The 16,622-nt window shown below is 42.9% G+C and overlaps 1 protein-coding gene across 3 annotated transcripts in view; it reads left to right on the top strand.

Moving 5' to 3' along the window:
* FRMPD4 (FERM and PDZ domain containing 4) overlaps positions 1–16,622 on the top strand; it is a gene marked incomplete at both ends in the record, with an annotated part of 758,614 nt that overhangs the window by 559,560 nt on the left and 182,432 nt on the right. For all 3 annotated transcript variants that reach the window (XM_082864808.1, XM_082864809.1, XM_082864810.1), the window contains one exon: positions 6,518–6,634. In XM_082864808.1, coding sequence (XP_082720934.1) covers positions 6,518–6,634 — 117 coding nt within the window. The remainder of the gene's footprint in view (positions 1–6,517; positions 6,635–16,622) is intronic.

Consider the following 16,622-nt stretch of genomic DNA (forward strand, 5'->3'; position numbering starts at 1 on the left):
TCCTGGATACGCTTTGCATCAGATGAGTTTGGGTGGCCTCTGCCCTTCTCTGCCCATTTCCATCCCTCGTACATTCTATGTGAAACACGGTGTTTGTCTCCCAACAAGATCGCGGTGCCTATTTCCCCCAGTGAACAAAAGCTGGTAACTTCACCAAACGCTGGGCAAGTTATACCTTCTCTCTGCGCCTTGGTTTCTTCCTCTTTATAATGGAAACACTAATGCTTTATCAGGCATTTTGTTACATGCTGAGACAGGCTTGTGAATATCTAAAGAAATAATGTATATAGAAGTGCTGTTTAAACTATTTGGTCAAATACAAAAGTTATTTCCATTACTATTATGACTGCCACTTATAACACAACATACCATTTGGTGAGACTATTCTAAATGAGTCAAGCACTGCAGGGCTGTACGTATCTCATATCTGCATAACATCACCATGAGGTGGATGTTATTATTTCCATTTCACATGCAAAACCAAAACCCAGAAAGGCCAAGTAATTCACCCAAAGCCGTGAAGCTATTAAGTGACTGTGAATTCTGATGTAAAGATGGATTCTCTCCGATGTAAAGATGCATTCTACTTATCGTAATTAGGCTTTAAGTGGAAACATTGAGAAGGCTTTTTTTCCCCCACTAAAGTGTATTGAGCACCTACAAGAACCGTGCTAAGAACTGTACATTCATCACTTGGTTTATTCTTGACGACAACTCTGTGAGCTAAGCAGGGGCACATTTGTCATTTGTGATGGGGCCATCCTGTGCATTGCAGGATGTTTAGTGACATCCTCGGCCTCTACCCACTAGATACCAGGAGTACCGCTTCCCCTGGTTATGACGACCAAAAGTGTCTCCAGATGTTGCCACGTGTCTCGGGAGGGAATCATTGAGTGAGACCAATTCTGTTTTACATGTGAAGAAAATATGACCCAAAGAATTGAGAGTCCAGAGTCACAAAGCTAGTAAGTGGCAGAATTTGAGTCTGTCTGACTTGGGAGTTGGGAACCGGACCTCACATTCCTTCTCCCCTACAGCATCCCTTTATCTGTTACTGAGGTGTGTTTCTAGCGGCCCGCGGGTGGTTTCTGATAAACTGCTTCTCCCAGAGAAGATTTGCCATCAAGATTTGGCCCAGGATTTAGAGGCATGCACGCAGGCAGTGACCATGGGTTGCTTCCTCGAATGGTCTCAGCATAAATAGTTCTGTACCTTTGCCTGTGCCCTTCATAGCTGCTCTCACTTCTTATGAAATATAAAGATCTTTTTTGTCCAGGACAGTTTCAATCTGTTGCAAATATAACACAAAGTTGCAAACCAGTTCAGGCAGTTGTTGGGAGTTTCTGGGATGACTTAAATAGCCCTGCCAATGTAGGTCGCTATTTTTAAGGCTGAGCTAAGCGTTTGAAAGTGGTTCACACAGCCATGATCTCAGGTTGAAGTCACAGAACATGAGAGTTGCAAGGAATCTCAAAGCCTGGCCTGAGACAAGTGGAAATTGACCCTCGGCACCATGGATACACACACACACATGATTCCTGGTTAAAAAACAAAACGAATTTCTGATATTTGCTTCTACTTCTGCTGAACTCATCCACTTCTTAACTTACAGGAAGGTGTAACTGTTTGCTTCAGCCCCTTCCTACCCTGCTCTTGCCAGACTGGAAAAAAGTAGATGACTGAGCCTTTCACCCTTCTGCTGTTTTGAGAATGGATGAAGCCATTTATACTTGTGTAACCACCCCAAGTCTTATATTCTCTTGAGGGTTAGGTAGAGATTTACTTAGCAGAGAATTTATAGCACATACTATAATACTATGTGGCGGGCAGCATACTGAAATCTTTACAAGATGCATTTTGTCACCCCAAGATGCAGTCCTATTACCACCATTTTACAGAGGAGGAGCTGGACTGAGGGGTTTAGAGAGGTTGAGTAACGCACTCGAGATTATGAAAAATAAATGCCTGAATTGAAGAGAGTCTGATTGTAACTCGGTGGTTCTCAAACTCAAGTGGGCACCGGCGTAGCCTGGAGGCTGGTTAAACCCAGATTGCTGAGTCAGCCGCATCCCCAGAATTTCGGGTTTAGTAGGTCTTGGATGGGGCCCAAGAATTTGCGTTTCTAACAGGTTCATGGGTGATGCCGCCACTGGTCCACAGACCACGCCTGGCAAACCTCCTGCTCCAGCTTGCGTGCTCTTGACCGCCACAGGCTGCCTCTCCTACGTCTTGTGAGCGAAAAGCAATGGTAGAATGACTGGGCAGTAGCAGCCGTGTCGGGCTATAAATCCCTGAGGCCTGGCCTCATCCGCACATATTCTGACTCGAATGGCGTGGCCTTGGTCCCAGGCATCTGTCGTTTACAAGTTCCCCCATGTGGTTCCAGTGTGTGGTGAGGCTTCACAGGCTTTGCTGATTAGGCAGCACTTAGCAGACTTTAGTGGGTATATGAACCACCTAGGGCTGTTTACTGAATGCGGATTTTACATTGCACACAGACACCCAGGAGAAACCCGTGCCGCTGGACTTCAGCCCAAACTTGGAGTAGCAAGGACTAGTATTTCCCAAACCTCATGCTTGCCAGGTAAAATATAGGATGCCTGGTTCAATTTGAATTTTTGATAAATAGCAAATAATTATTTTTTAGTATAACTATGTCCCAAATGTTGCATGGGATGTACTTATACTAAAAATTATTTGAAATTCAATTTAAGTCTACATTCTATATTTTGTTTTGCTTTTTGCTTAATTTAGCAACCCTACTTTAAGGTAAGAGTCATCGGGATTACTTGTTTCAACACACACACGCACACACTCACACACACACGCACACACACTCACTCATGGATTCCTGGTTGTAATTCAGACCTGCTGAATCATAATTTCTAGAGCCTGGTAATCGTTAACAAAAACTGCAAGATGGGTTCTTGTCAGCTCAGTTTGGGAGATACAGAAAATGCTGGCTTTTGACCACTTGTAATCCTCATGCACCCCCAGACGCATATTAGGAGGTTGTTGTCTGTTTTGAATCTAGTCAAGTAGCTGAGGGTACTTCTTTTCACATTTTAGACTCATTGGTAGCAGTATTCAGTCCTGCTACTAAGGTAAAGACAAATCAGAAAGACTCTAGGCTATGATATTTTAGCCTCTTTGATACTCCCAGAGAATCTGGGTGCTCGTTTATTTGAGGGTCTGGAGTAGGGTTTGTAGATAAAATACAGGATACCCCGTTAAATTTGAATTTAAGATAAATGATGAATAATTTGTTTAGTGTAAGTATTCCTCAATATTATATGAGATACACTGATGCTAAAAAATTGATATTTGTGTGAAATTCACATTTAACTGGGTGTCCCGTGTTTGTAGTTGCTAAATCTGGCAAACCCTAGGCTAGAGGGGTCCTTTCAGATAATCTCCATGGGGCCAACCTGCATGCCGGCAGCTGAGCAGAGCTGCAGGGTTCCTATTTACAGGACAGTCTTTAGCCTCCACAGAGGGAGTCAAGAGAACCTTTGAGGCTAATAGGTCTTTGGACAAGAAAGGTAAGACCTCATTCAAAGAGGAGAAATCTGAAGAGGCCTCAGCCCCTGGGAAGGATGCCCAGGAACTCAGAGTGGACTCTTTCTGAAATGGGGGGAAATAAAGGGCATGCGTCTCACACTGGGACACAGGGTCAGTGTTACAGCCAGAAGTGAGGAGTTCTGCACAGGACTGTATTTTCATAGCAGCACCTGGTCCATCCTGAGGATAATCTCTGCATCTGAGGCGGCTCTAAAGCAAAAGGCCCAGAAGACTCTACATTTATGTGCACTGGCCCTGCCGCTGCTCTCCAGGGGCCAGGTCTTTGCACTCCTGGTAGAAAAAAACTGTCTTTCCGTTGCACTGGGGTGGGGGGCAATTGGGAGTGGTAGACAGTTTGGTGCAGCCACAGAGATGGGAGCCAGGAAAGGAGGTCCCCGGAGCATCTTCCCAGTGGAGAGCAACTGCCTGCTTCCAAGGTTGTATATTGGGGTGGACTTCCCAGTAACCACACCACACAGACATAGGAGCCAAACCCCTCCTTAATTTTGACCTTCGTCGTTGATTTGAGGATGTATGGTTAGATACTTAGAAAAGAGGTTTTTGGGGGGTTTTTTTCCTACTGGCACTTTAATTTGCTTTTAATTTTAATTTGCTAAGTTCTATGAATGTCATTCCGACCCATGTATTTTATGTCAACATATTAACAGGTAAACATGTAGTCGTGTCTGATTCTAATTATTCAATGATTTGTTTTATATCAGTTGATGTCCCTTGCCCCGAATTAACTCAATGAGTGTTTTTTCCAGTATTAGCACTGTATTTGGTGTTTCATGACAAAAGGCTTTATTTGAAAACATCTCGCTGAACTATTGGGTTTTTTTTTTTACTATTTCCTGAACACACCTTATGGGACAGAATGTAGTTTATAATAAAATTCAGGCTCCCTCTTGCTCATTATTATAACCCTGTATTTTACATGTAAATTATATTAGGAAGCCAGCATCTTTCTTTTAGTGATTTAGACTTCAGGGGGAAAAAAGAGAATGAAAGGAAAGAAAAGAGAAAAGAAAAGAAGACAGTTTATTTGTTTTTAATAAGTTCGCCCCCTCTGGGAAAGATGAACATTCTGATACTGGACGTAATTTAGTAATCCGGAATAAATTGTTGCATTCTCTATATAGGCCTCCTTTCACTTACAGGAATGTTCTGTGCGTCATCTCTTACTGTAGCTTTGCTTTTGCTTTTGCAAAACTTTTTAACAACAGTATACACTGTGTTCATACCTCGAAGGGCTTGGTCCGAATGCATCCTCTGCTGCTGTGGAGAAATTGGCGGGCTTTTGGTAGAACCTCAGGGGGACCAAGCCATGGGCTCTCACTGCAGGCAAGCAGCTCGCTCTTCAAACACCACCAGGGGAAACTGCCACTGCTGGCTTGGGTGTAGAGAAGAGGAACAAAAACTTGGCATGTCTGCTCGTGTAATAGTCCACGAGTGGGAATTAGCCCTGTGGTGGGCCTCTAAGTTGGCGGGACCTGTGTTAAATTTGTGAACTCTTTTGCTCCCCACGCTTTCTGAAGGGTGTGGGAAAACTGAAAGGAAGTTAAAGAAAGGCAACGAAGGTCATTAAAATTCTGCAAACTAGTTCCTCTCCAGAAAACTTACAGGAAGTGGGGCTGGTTTCCGTTGAGGAGAAGCATCGGTTCATGGTCAGCTGTGTGAGTTGGGTGAGGGTGGAGGTCGAGGGTGGAATGCCCTGCATCCTGGGAAGTTCAAAGCCTCCCCTCCTCACAGACAGGTTGACACCCCTGATTTGGATGTTTGCTGCAGGAGGGCTGCCATGGACAGTTGTACAAGCTGTGCGTCTTATGCCTGGTGCAGGGGGTGGGGCGCCTCTTTCTAAGGGCTCCCAGGTTCACTATTGAGATGCTGACTGTGAGGCCCTGGAAGTGTCCTCACTGCTCCCCGAACACACACATATACACTTTGGTTCCTGTCTGCAATTTGGAACCACCTAGAACATCTAACAGGCCATCCAGAGTGGGGAACTTCACCTGGAGCCAAAGGACAAATGACGAAGGATGTTGGTTGATCCTAAAATGGCAGCATGTATTTCCTTCCCACGGTTGAGCTTTGAAGGAGTCTTTGGTGTTCATGAGAGAACAGTGGAATTTCTGCAGGTCCCAGACAGCAGAGGAGCAGCCATGATTCAGCAGTGTTCCAGAAACTGGGCTTAGGCCTCTGGATGGGAATTGTCACTGTGCAACGCTGCCTATCACAGCTGCTTGTCACGTGAAGTCACTCCCTTTTTCCTCTTGTTCTTGGAAAGGCTTCTAGAAAATTCTCCTTAACCTACCCTTTCATGTTGCTGACGAGTCACATTTTAGGTGTGGACTAGAAACTGTAAAAGTTAATGTGTGGATTTTCATTGCCACATAAATGGAGAGTTTGTCTAAGGTTTTATGACCAGTCACCTTGACTGGAGTATGGTTAATATGAGTGGAAATTTTGTATTTTGGTCACAGGAGTCCAGAAAACTGAGGCTTGGGGTTATTTGTTTAAGATCCATAAAAACAGGAATCTATTTTCATTTGTGCGTTTGTATTGTGGTGTGATATCTGTTTATATGCCAAACCGTCCTAATGTCTGGTCCCAGGAATGCCTAGTGTCGTGGAAAGTGTGCTAAACGTTTGTTCAGAATTGGCTTGTGTGTCCTCAGGAAAGTTACCTAAGCTTTGTGAGCCATTCATCGTTTCCTCATCTGTAAAACGAGATGAGTATACTTAGCTCACAGGGCAGCTGGGAACAGCTTGCAGGATACTATAAAGAAAGATACTGAGCATGCTACCTGACACAAAAACATTCTAATTGTTCATTTTGTCAGCTGAGGACACAGCCCGTAACGGAGACAAGCAAGTCCTGTGCCCCTTCTGGGGTTTGTCTCAGAAGAAGTGTTCCAGAGTCAGGTGTAATGATGCCTTGCTTTCCTTTTTTCCAGCCACAGGACAAAGTCTTCAGGCTGGCCACCTCCCTCGGGAACCTGGGGCTTGAACCAGGTGCCGCCCTATGGATGGGAGATGACGGCAAACCGGGATGGACGAGACTGCTTCATCAAGTAGGTTGAACACACGGCATAAATAGTTTAATCTTTGGTTTTGGGGATGTCTCTGTTTTGACCCTTGGCTCAGGAGAATTAGCATACTTAAACTGAGGACTCCTAGGCACTTGGAGGCCATGACTCAAGCAGGTGATCCCCTGGGCCTTCCATATCTTGTGACATGAGGTTTCTTTGTTCTTGGACACGTGCCATCTTAGGCTCAGAATTCCCAGGGTATCAGGTACTCCTGGGCCAGAGCAAACATGTATGTTATTGAATCCTGGGCCAGTTGTACTGATTGTCCGAGGCTAGTAACTAAAGTTTGACATGGAGGAGGGTCAAGCCTTGGAAAGCCTTGTAGAAATGGTTAAGACAGCAATGTTACTGGCTCATCTGCAACTAGAAAAATCAGCTGAAAGGATTATGTGCATTACAGGTTGTACTATAAATTGGTCCCACTAACATTGGCTGAGGTTTTGGATTTTTTGTGGTGCTCTTTTTTTTTAAATTGTGGTAAACTATATATTACATAACGGCTATGTTATTTATGTTATATATATAATGGTTCTATTGTATGTAACATAATGGTAAATTTTATGTACCATCTTAACTGCCTTTAGGTGTATAATTCAGTGACATTAACTACGTTCACAATGTTTTGTAACTCTCACCACTTTCATCTTCCAGACCTTTTTCATCTTATGCAGCAGAAACTCTGTCTCTATTAAACAAGAGTTTCCCACTCCCCCTCCCTCCAGCACCTGGTACCTCATATAAGTGAAATCATACAGTATTTGTACTTTTTTATCTGGCTTATTTTACTTAGCATAATGTCCTCAAGGTTCATCCATGTTGTAGAAAATCTATGAATTTCATTCCTTTTAAGGCTGAATAATATTTCATTGTGTGGATAGATTACTTTTTTTAATCCGTTTATCTGTCAGGGGACATTTGAGTTGTTTCCACCGTTTTGCTCTTGTGAATAATGCTACTGTGAACGTTGGTATACAAGTATCTGTTTGCATCCCTGCTTTTAATTCTTTTGGGTATATACCTGGCAGTGGAATTGCTGGGTCATACGGTACTTTGATGTTTACTTTTTTCGAGAATGACCAAAGTGTTTTTCACAGAGGCTGCAGTGCTCTGGTTTTTTGCAGTTGTATGAAAAAAGTGCTTATATTATACCTCTCAAAATGGCAAGAGTTCACACTGTTTGCTTCTCCAAAGTGAAATATTCTTAATTATGAGAAGTTAGTGAAACAGATTTGAAATCAGGAAGCATGGTTGGCCTACCCTGATACAAGTGAGCAGAGGTTGGAGGCCAAGGGGGGAAAAAATCTTTCAATACCACAGGCTTGATTCTTTGTTCCAACCAGGCTGACTATGAACTGATTAGCAAATATAGGATCTATGTGATGTAGGGGATCATTTTTATAAAAATAGAAGTATCTGCCAAGATTGATTTTTGAGTATTTGGTCTTTTGGACAGCCCAGCACCTCTAAATTAGGGCTGCTGGAAAGTAGCTAGGGAAAAACTCACGTGAGTGTTGTCAGTGGTTTCCTAGTCTCTGCAGCCCAGATCTCTCCCCTTCCTAGATTTGCAGAGGGGAGAGGACCTCTCTTAAGAGTACAGTTGGTGGCTGAGGGGCTTGTTTCCTGGGTCCATCCTGGAAAGATTAAAGTTGACCTTGAATCTGATCCACTCCAGGGAGCCTGTGTGAAGTGACCTTCTGGCTCTTCAAGGCTTTCCTGAGGATGTGCTCATAGAGAAATTATGGTGGAAATCTTGGCAGTGGGGACGGAATCTCTCAGAAAGCTCAAAGACACGAAGAAAGGCCAACAGTTTGTTTACATCCTAGATTCTGATTCGTTAATTTTACTTTATTATTGTTATTTTTAATTAATTTATTTTTGGCTGCGTTGGGTCTTCGTTGCTGTGTGCGGGCTTTCTCTAGTTGCGGTGAGCAGGGGCTACTCTTCACTGCGGTGTGTGGGCTTCTCATTGTGGTGGCTTCTCTTGTTGCAGAGCACGGGCTCTAGGCGTGCAGGCTTCAGTAGTTGTGGCACGTGGGCTCAGTAGTTGTGGCTTGCGGGCTCTAGAGAGCAGGCTCAGTAGTTGTGGGGCACGGGCTTAGTTGCTCCACGGCATGTGGGATCTTCCCGGGCCAGGGCTTGAACCCGTGTCCCTTGCATTGGCAGGCAGATTCTTAACCACTGTGCCACCAGGGAAGCCCTGATTCATTAATTTTAATAGTTTGCCTGCCACCAGGGAAGCCCTGATTCATTAATTTTAATAGTTTGCCTAAGTCCCTCATAATGGTAGAAAGATGATATTATTTGATATTATATTGTGCCATCTGTTTTGTAACATGGTTATGAATTTACGTAATTGGCACAGTTGAGGTGGCCTAGATGCTTTAACTCAAAACAATAAAAATTTCTGCCAAAGAAATGTAGTTTTAAAAGACATGGATTATGAACTTAGGAAGGTACAGCTCAGTCTTCTCTGATTAAGATGGATTTTTCCTTGTCCCCGGTTGGATTGAGGTTCCTGTGTATTCCAAGCCATTTGATCAATAGCCAGAAACCCAAACTATGGCCTATTGTTTAGAGATTCTGGGATCCCCAGCTAGCTCTACAGGTATGCATTTCCATCAATGTCATTGACATTTTTAAGGGCCAGCCCAGGTGTCAATTTAACATTTACACTGGCCGGATGCCAGCTGTTGCAACATGAAAGAGCAGATCAGCAACTTCATAGAGAAACCTGCACTGATTACTAAACAGCAAGTTTTAAAACCAAAGTCACTGGTGTCACTTTTTTAAATCCGTGGAGCTTTTTTACTTGAAAAGTAAATTTCCACAGTCCTGTCAGAGACACTGTTTTAAGATGTCAAGAATGGTACTTCTGGTACAAGTGCTTGTTGTTTCTTTGTCACTAATGAGTTTTATAAATAATGAGAATCATTCTGATTTTTTCTCTTACCTATTGAGCGATGTCCGTTACAAAGAGATACTCTAATTACCAAAGTTACCAGGGAGCCTGGTTTGCGGTATCGAGTATATCTCTACTCATTAGTTTTAGAAGTTAAAAGAACAATTTGGAAACTAATCTGTGGTTGGTAATTAGCATCTTTGCATTTAATTTCCCACTCTTACATTTTCTCTTTGAAAGAGATGTCTTCTTTTTTTATCTTGTCTTAAGAGCTAAATGATAACTCACATTAGACAATTCTTTCTGATGGAGGTACAGCTATTTTTAAGTGATGGACAAAGCTATGGGAGGAACCAGGGTTCACCTGTTCAAAGTTAGAGCGTCGGAGTTGATAATGAGCTAATTCTATTGTTATGACTCTTTCAGAATATGACCCAGGGTAGTTCAAAGTGTGTTCAAATTTCATCTTTCCTTTCCTATCCCCAGTTATTTACAGTAGGGCTGGATAATCTGTCTTCTATTGAGTTACTAATCCATAGGGTTAAAAATTTTTTTAATGCCATTATACACACGATAATGTACATTTGTATGATTTTGTATAGTCTGCAGACTAGTGATTCTCAACCTTGGCTACACATTGGAATAGCCCAAGGAGCAGTAAAATATCGTGATGCCTGGGTGTCTCAGTCCATTTGGGCTGCTATAATAAAATACCAGAGACTGGTGGCTTAAACACAGAAATTTATTTCTCACAGATCTGGAGGATGTGAAGTCCAAGATCACGGTGCTAGCGTGGTCAGCTTCTTGGTGAGGGCCCTCTTCCTGGCTTGGAGAGAGCTACCTTCTTGCTTTATCCTCACATAGAGAGAGGATAGGAGAAGAGAAATCACCTCTCTGTGTCTCTTCTTATAAAAATACTAATCTCGTTATCAGGGCTCCACTCTCATGACCTAATTACCTCCCAAAAGGCCCCATCTCCTAATACCGTCACATTGGGGATTAGGGTTTTAACATAAGAATTTGGGGGAACACAAACATTCGGTCCATAGCACTGGATCTGGGATAGAGCCTAGGAATAGAGTTTCAGAAACTCCTCAGCTGATTCTAATGAACAGCTACTGCGGCTGCTCTGAAGCACTTTTTTTGCATTAATGCGGAATAATTACCCCATTTTCTAGATGCCAAAACTGAATCTCAGACTAATCAAAAGGCTTTCCCAAAGTTTACACACGTGTACCAAGTCGCAAACTACTGCTCGTTCAAATACACTGGATTCTCCATTAAGAAAGGACAAGTTTTGTTGGTATTCTTAGAGAAATACAAATTACAGTTTTTTGAGGAGCAAAGAACATTGTGTAAGAAACATGACAGATACAAAATAAAAATTTCTTGGTCCTTATTATTACCAGTTAAGAGAGCAGAAGAAGGGAAGGGAGAGAAGCAGATGGGAAGAGAGAAACTACCAAGAGAAGAGTCTCGGGAAAGAGAGCGTCCTGGTGAGAAATGGCTAATAGAGGGAGCAATGGACGGCCAGAGAAATTAAGAGAAATAGAGAAAGTGAGGTACTCTGAGATGGTTCTTATAATAATAGCATCAATAAATAATAGATGGAGGTGGGTATAGATATAGTTGTAGATATGAGAAGAGATACAGATGTAGATAAAGTTATGGAGTATAATTACAGAGATATTGATACAGATATAGATGGCTATAAATATACAGAGTTGTAGATATAGATATCAATGGATATAGAATATAGATAGAGATGGATGGACAGACCAGTGACCGCACAACCAGCTTTGCCCAGGAGGGCCCTGGTTTAGGGGTGTTGTTCTCACATAATTACTGATGGCATCTCCCTTTGCTCTCAGAGTGTTCTGATTTAGATAACATAAGGTAACTATATATCACGCTACCAACGTTTAGAAAATTCTTGCAAGACGTAAGCTTGCATTTAATCTTGACAACTGTCCTGTGAGGTAGTTAAAGCACATAGAGGAATCTCCTTCTTGAAGAAGAAGCTGAGGTTCACAGAGGCTGGTATCTCCATGTCCTCATGGGTAGTCAGACCCGTGTTTGCACCACACCATCAGACTCAAAGGCCTCGGTTCTTTTGGCTCTGTTACGGAGCTTAATCCATAGTAAGCTTTGGTCACCACCCCTAGGATTCCCCAGCCCAATCAATGTATGCTCAGCTCTGCTCATCTCCACCTGTGTCTGCCATACCCTCCCCTCCTCCGCATCCTTAGAAATGGCCTGGGCAGCCTGGTTGTCTGGTCATGCGCAAAAGCACTGCTTGGTTACACCTAACGTGTGTTCCCCCCAACATTTACTGAGCACTGCTAAGTGATGAAGTTACCAAAATGAGCAAGATACAGTCTTACCTTGCAGGATCTTAGAGTGTGGTGGAAGTGATATATGAAATAATACAATATGCTGTAGATACAGGGGAAGGCCCCAAGGAGGAAACAACCCTATCCTTTGGGAGTGGGTGTGAGGATGCAGGCCGTTGCCACGGGCCGCACACTACCACTACTAACCATTATTCTCAACCAAGCGATGTCTTTTTTAAGCTCTTTATAGACACATAGTATGTTTCATAGTCAGAGAATAGGGAGCGCCGTGAGTTCCTTATTTTCCGTTTTTGAGTTCAGTGGAGTAATACATGCTTACTTAACTGTGGAGGTGGGTAGAGTTAATGCAAAAATAATGTGCTTCGTAAATCTGGAAATTCGGTTTTTGTAGATTGAAGAAAAATTTAAACGTGAGCAAAATAAATATCAAAACACTAGCTGGCAAAATACATGATTAAGATGAGCCACGTTGGAGTCTGGGGAAAGGGATGGGGGTGGATAGTGGGAGCGGAGGCTGGAGGGTCATTTCCCAACCACATGTCCTCGTTTGTCAAGCTCGAAAATGAAGAGGCTTTTTTGGTTTTTGTCTTTTTTGGCCTGCCGGTTTTCTGGCTACTTTCACCCTGTAAGTCCACAAATGTAGTCCTGCGAGCGTATTGGACAAGACGCACTGTTCTCTTATTCTACCAGCAGTTCCCACGGGGGGCAGTTGAACCAAGTCACTATCTTCTTAATGCAGAAGAGTTCAGTTCTGAAACCTGAATATTGGGGATTAGTAATGAGATGTGGAAACTTCCACTTTGTTTTGGGAGATGTTTAGCCATTGCTATCTGCCCGTCAGTTCAGTGGCCAATGTGAAATGTGTTTTTGGCTCATCTGTCTCCAGAAAAGAATAATCTGAAGAAATACAAGCACTGTATGTGCCTTTTTATTAACCAGAAGACAGTCAAGTCAACGTGACAGGATTCTGTCATCATGAAAATTACAAATGACAAAACCTTACGTCATCCTAAAGTGTGAGCCTCTAAGTATTCCCTCCAGGCTTTATCTAGTCCAACTGAAATGTCCAAAGACGAAAGAAGCAATTGATTATTTTCAAATATTGTTTGGTAGTTCTAGGGCCTAGTCTTTGCTACTTTTTTCTTGATTTTTACCCCAAGATTTCATAAGAGAGTCTTACTGTTATTCTGTGGATGAGTCCAGTAATCAGTTATTCTGTGATGTTCTCCTTCTGTAAAAATTAAAAAAAAAAAAGTCAAGAAGAGTTAAGTTATAAAGTTGGATGTGGGTATTGTGGTTGTACCACCCAACCCCTGGGTTAATTTCATATTTGAAGCAGATGTCAGTTTCCTGCTTTATCAAGCTTACATTTTTAACTCACATTCAACAAAGGACAAACGAATCTGAGAGGTTACTCAAATTGTTACCCTTTGTTTCTGGTGATAAAACGCAGAGCATCGTTGTAGAAATCAACAGTTGTGACAATAAAGGCAATAGGAGAGATCTATTTGAGGTGGGTTGCTTTGTTATTTTGTGTGGTTTTAAATATCCAAAGAGTTAAGAACTAGCATTATATTAGAGAAGAGGCAGTCTGCCTCATTTTTTGTGTTTTTGATGAAGAATTCTCAGATAAAATGTTTCGCTTCCAAGTGCACACAGTGAATTCTGCATAAAATGCAAATAATTGCCTCATTGCAAGAGCAAATGCCATTTAGGTAAATGAGTTCCTTCGGATCCCAAGCACCCGGTCAAGGGAGGGAGGTATATTGTAATTTTGGAATTGGAGGAACAAAGTAAATGTGATAGTATCATTACATGAAATGGAAGGTAATTATGTCATGTCAACGCAGAAGCTTCCCAGGCTGAACATCAGGGGCTGTTTATTCCCTTCATTGAAGCAGATTTGTTTTCTTTCAAATCTGACAAAGCACCTCTCCGCTGAGTTAATAATCACTGCTCCCAGCTGGAAGGTAAGTTTGCAGAGCTGATGGAAGGGCTTTTAACAGGAGAGCTCTGAAATGACACCATCCTTCCAGATCTAACTTAGCATATGGCACACAGAACTGTGCTCAGCAGACTTCTCCCTTATTGGTGGTGGTTTCATTTTCCCTGCAGATTTGTTTTTGAAACTTTGCTGGTGGACTTAATCTGGCCATCATTCTAGGACAACTTCCTAATACACTTGGCGTATTTGTCCAGCAGGCCAAGGTATCTGAAGGGATTGTAATTATCTGAAGTTCCTTGGGCCACTTGATTCCAGCAGATTTGGGACATGCACATTCAGGCGGAGCTACAGACAGCAGGTTAGCTGCTGGACGGGGTGGGTTCTGTCTTCTCCTGAGCTTTTATGTAGCCCCTGGGGATGTACATGAGGTGGGTCACAGAGTCCATTTGGAATCACAGGAACAGCCAGCCTGTGAAAATGAGAAGCACCTGGATGACCAGGTTTCCATCACAGCCTGTAATTAAAATACTAGCTTGGGGCTGCCTACCACCCCTTGGTTCCTTTGAGTGGCCTTTGCATGTCTTCTTTCTGGGTTGAGCCAGCCCTTGCAGAGAGCAATTTTGATATGATCACCTAAGGCTGGGACACAGGCAGGAAATTCTGGCCTGTCCCAAATGCCAAGTGGGGCCTGTGGGTATTACTGCCAAGTAAATGGGCTGAACTGAAGAGGAAAAGGCATCACCTTTGCGGCAGGTGTCCTTTCATTACTGTCTGCGCTGCTACCTAAGAGGAGTGGCAGAAGGCTGGTGACAGAGTGCCTTACTGTGCTCCACCAGAGGGTAGGAGACAGCAGTTCCCTCCCAAGCCCTGTCCTCTATTTCCTTGCAAAGCTTGAGTAAAACCTTGCTATCAATAGCCACTTTCTAGGGAAGAGTCTCTTCAATTGCAAGGATGAGGGATGGTGGTACTTTTTGTGGCAGTGGACGCTCAGATGAGCACGAGTCAAGAGTAGCCATGTCCCATAGCTGTGTCACAGGGTGCGCCACTCAGTCGTTGCCGGAACACAGGTTTGGTGATAGCAGTTCCAATGTGGAAGGCCGGGAGAGACTCTCAAATCTGTTGGATATTAAAGGATACGGCTAATTATGCAGGGCCAGCTACTGAATTTTTGGTACCCATTCCAGAATGAAAATGCAGGCCCCTTGTTCAAAAAGCAGGATAAAAGTGCTCATAAAGGTACTAAAATGTAAAGATTTTCCCTTTCTTCTTGTCTCTCTGTCAACATGTCATAGTCTTTTATATGCTATTGAATGCCATTCTAAGTAATGAAAAACTAAATTTTTCAATTATTAACATGAATGTTACCAATCATTTAGATATTGTGCAACGTGGGTTTTAGATGCAAATATAAGAGCATGTAACTCATATGAGGAATTGCCGAAATCACACAATTGTGTTTCGTAGGTTACACATGTATATGTATTTCATTCTGAACAGAAAAGTAGAAATGTTGCACAAAACTAACTCGGTAGTTTTTGTTTTACTTCTTTTTTTTTTTTAAATAAATTTATTTCTTTATTTGTTTTGGCTGCGTTGGGTCTTCGTTGCTGCGCGCAGGCTTCATCTAGTTGCGACAAGCCAGGGGCTACTCTTCATTGTGGTGCGCGGGCTTCTCATTGCGGTGGCTTCTCTTGTTGCAGAGCACGGGCTCTGGGCGCTCAGGCTTCAGTAGTTGTGGCACACGGGCTTAGTTGCTCCGCGGCGTGTGGGATCTTCCCAGACCAGGGCTCAAACCCGTGTCCCCTGCATTGGCAGGTGGATTCTTAACCACAGCGCCAGCAGGAAAGTCCTGTTTTACTTCTTGATATGAGCACACTCTACCAAATCTCCCTACCTGTGGCTTGCTGATGGATGAGAATAACTGAAAGGAAAGGGAATTACGTGTGCCTCTATCTTTCCCTTGCCTTCTGTGTCATCACTTTGAGTGTCAGTGGATGACCAGTACAGGGCGGTAACACGACTAAGAGAGTATATGGCAGGATTTCCTTGATCATTCATGTTTCTAAGAGGGCTACATCTGTTAAAAACTAATTAGCCTTCGGCCTTCACCTCCCAACCTCACCTCTTGAGGTTTTTAAAAAACATTTCTCATGTGGCTTTCTCAGTAAAGGTCTAGCAAAGAGGAAAGTTTGCCTCTAGCTGTTGGCTCCCCCGAAAGCAATCTCCATGCCCTGTCAAGGATGGCTTTTGTCACCCTAAGATATACACTTCCCCTCCTCCCCTACCCCCAGCCCTTACTTCTCTGGGCCAGGTCAGCAAACCTTTTCTATAAAAGGTCGAACAGCAAATTATTTTAGGCTTTGGAGGCCGAGTGGGTTCTCTTGCAAATCAACACAGTGCAGCTCTGCCACTGTATTGAGAAAGAAGCCACAGGAAATGTGTAAACAAATGGACATGGTTGTGTTCGAATAAAACTTTATTTACAAAAATTGCCTGAGGGCTGGATTTGGCTCGTGGGCTGTAATAGTTTGCCAAACCTTTCTCTAGAGCATCATGCGTTTGACCCCATTCTCATGTTTTTAATTCAATAATTAATAAATTTTCAAAACCCTCCCGTGGAATGGAGAGCTGCCACTTATTTCATATATGAAAGAAATTAGAAAAGAAACCTTTTCTGAGGTTGCACTCTGAGTCATGCAAGGAGTTAAAAAAGTACTCCAGAGCCCCATTTTTTCCCTAGTTGTTGCCAGAAAGCTCTATGATGTATCTATT

The sequence above is a fragment of the Leucopleurus acutus genome, assembly GCF_964270905.1.
Source record: "Leucopleurus acutus genome assembly, chromosome: X".
NCBI classification, from domain to species: domain Eukaryota; kingdom Metazoa; phylum Chordata; class Mammalia; order Artiodactyla; family Delphinidae; genus Leucopleurus; species Leucopleurus acutus.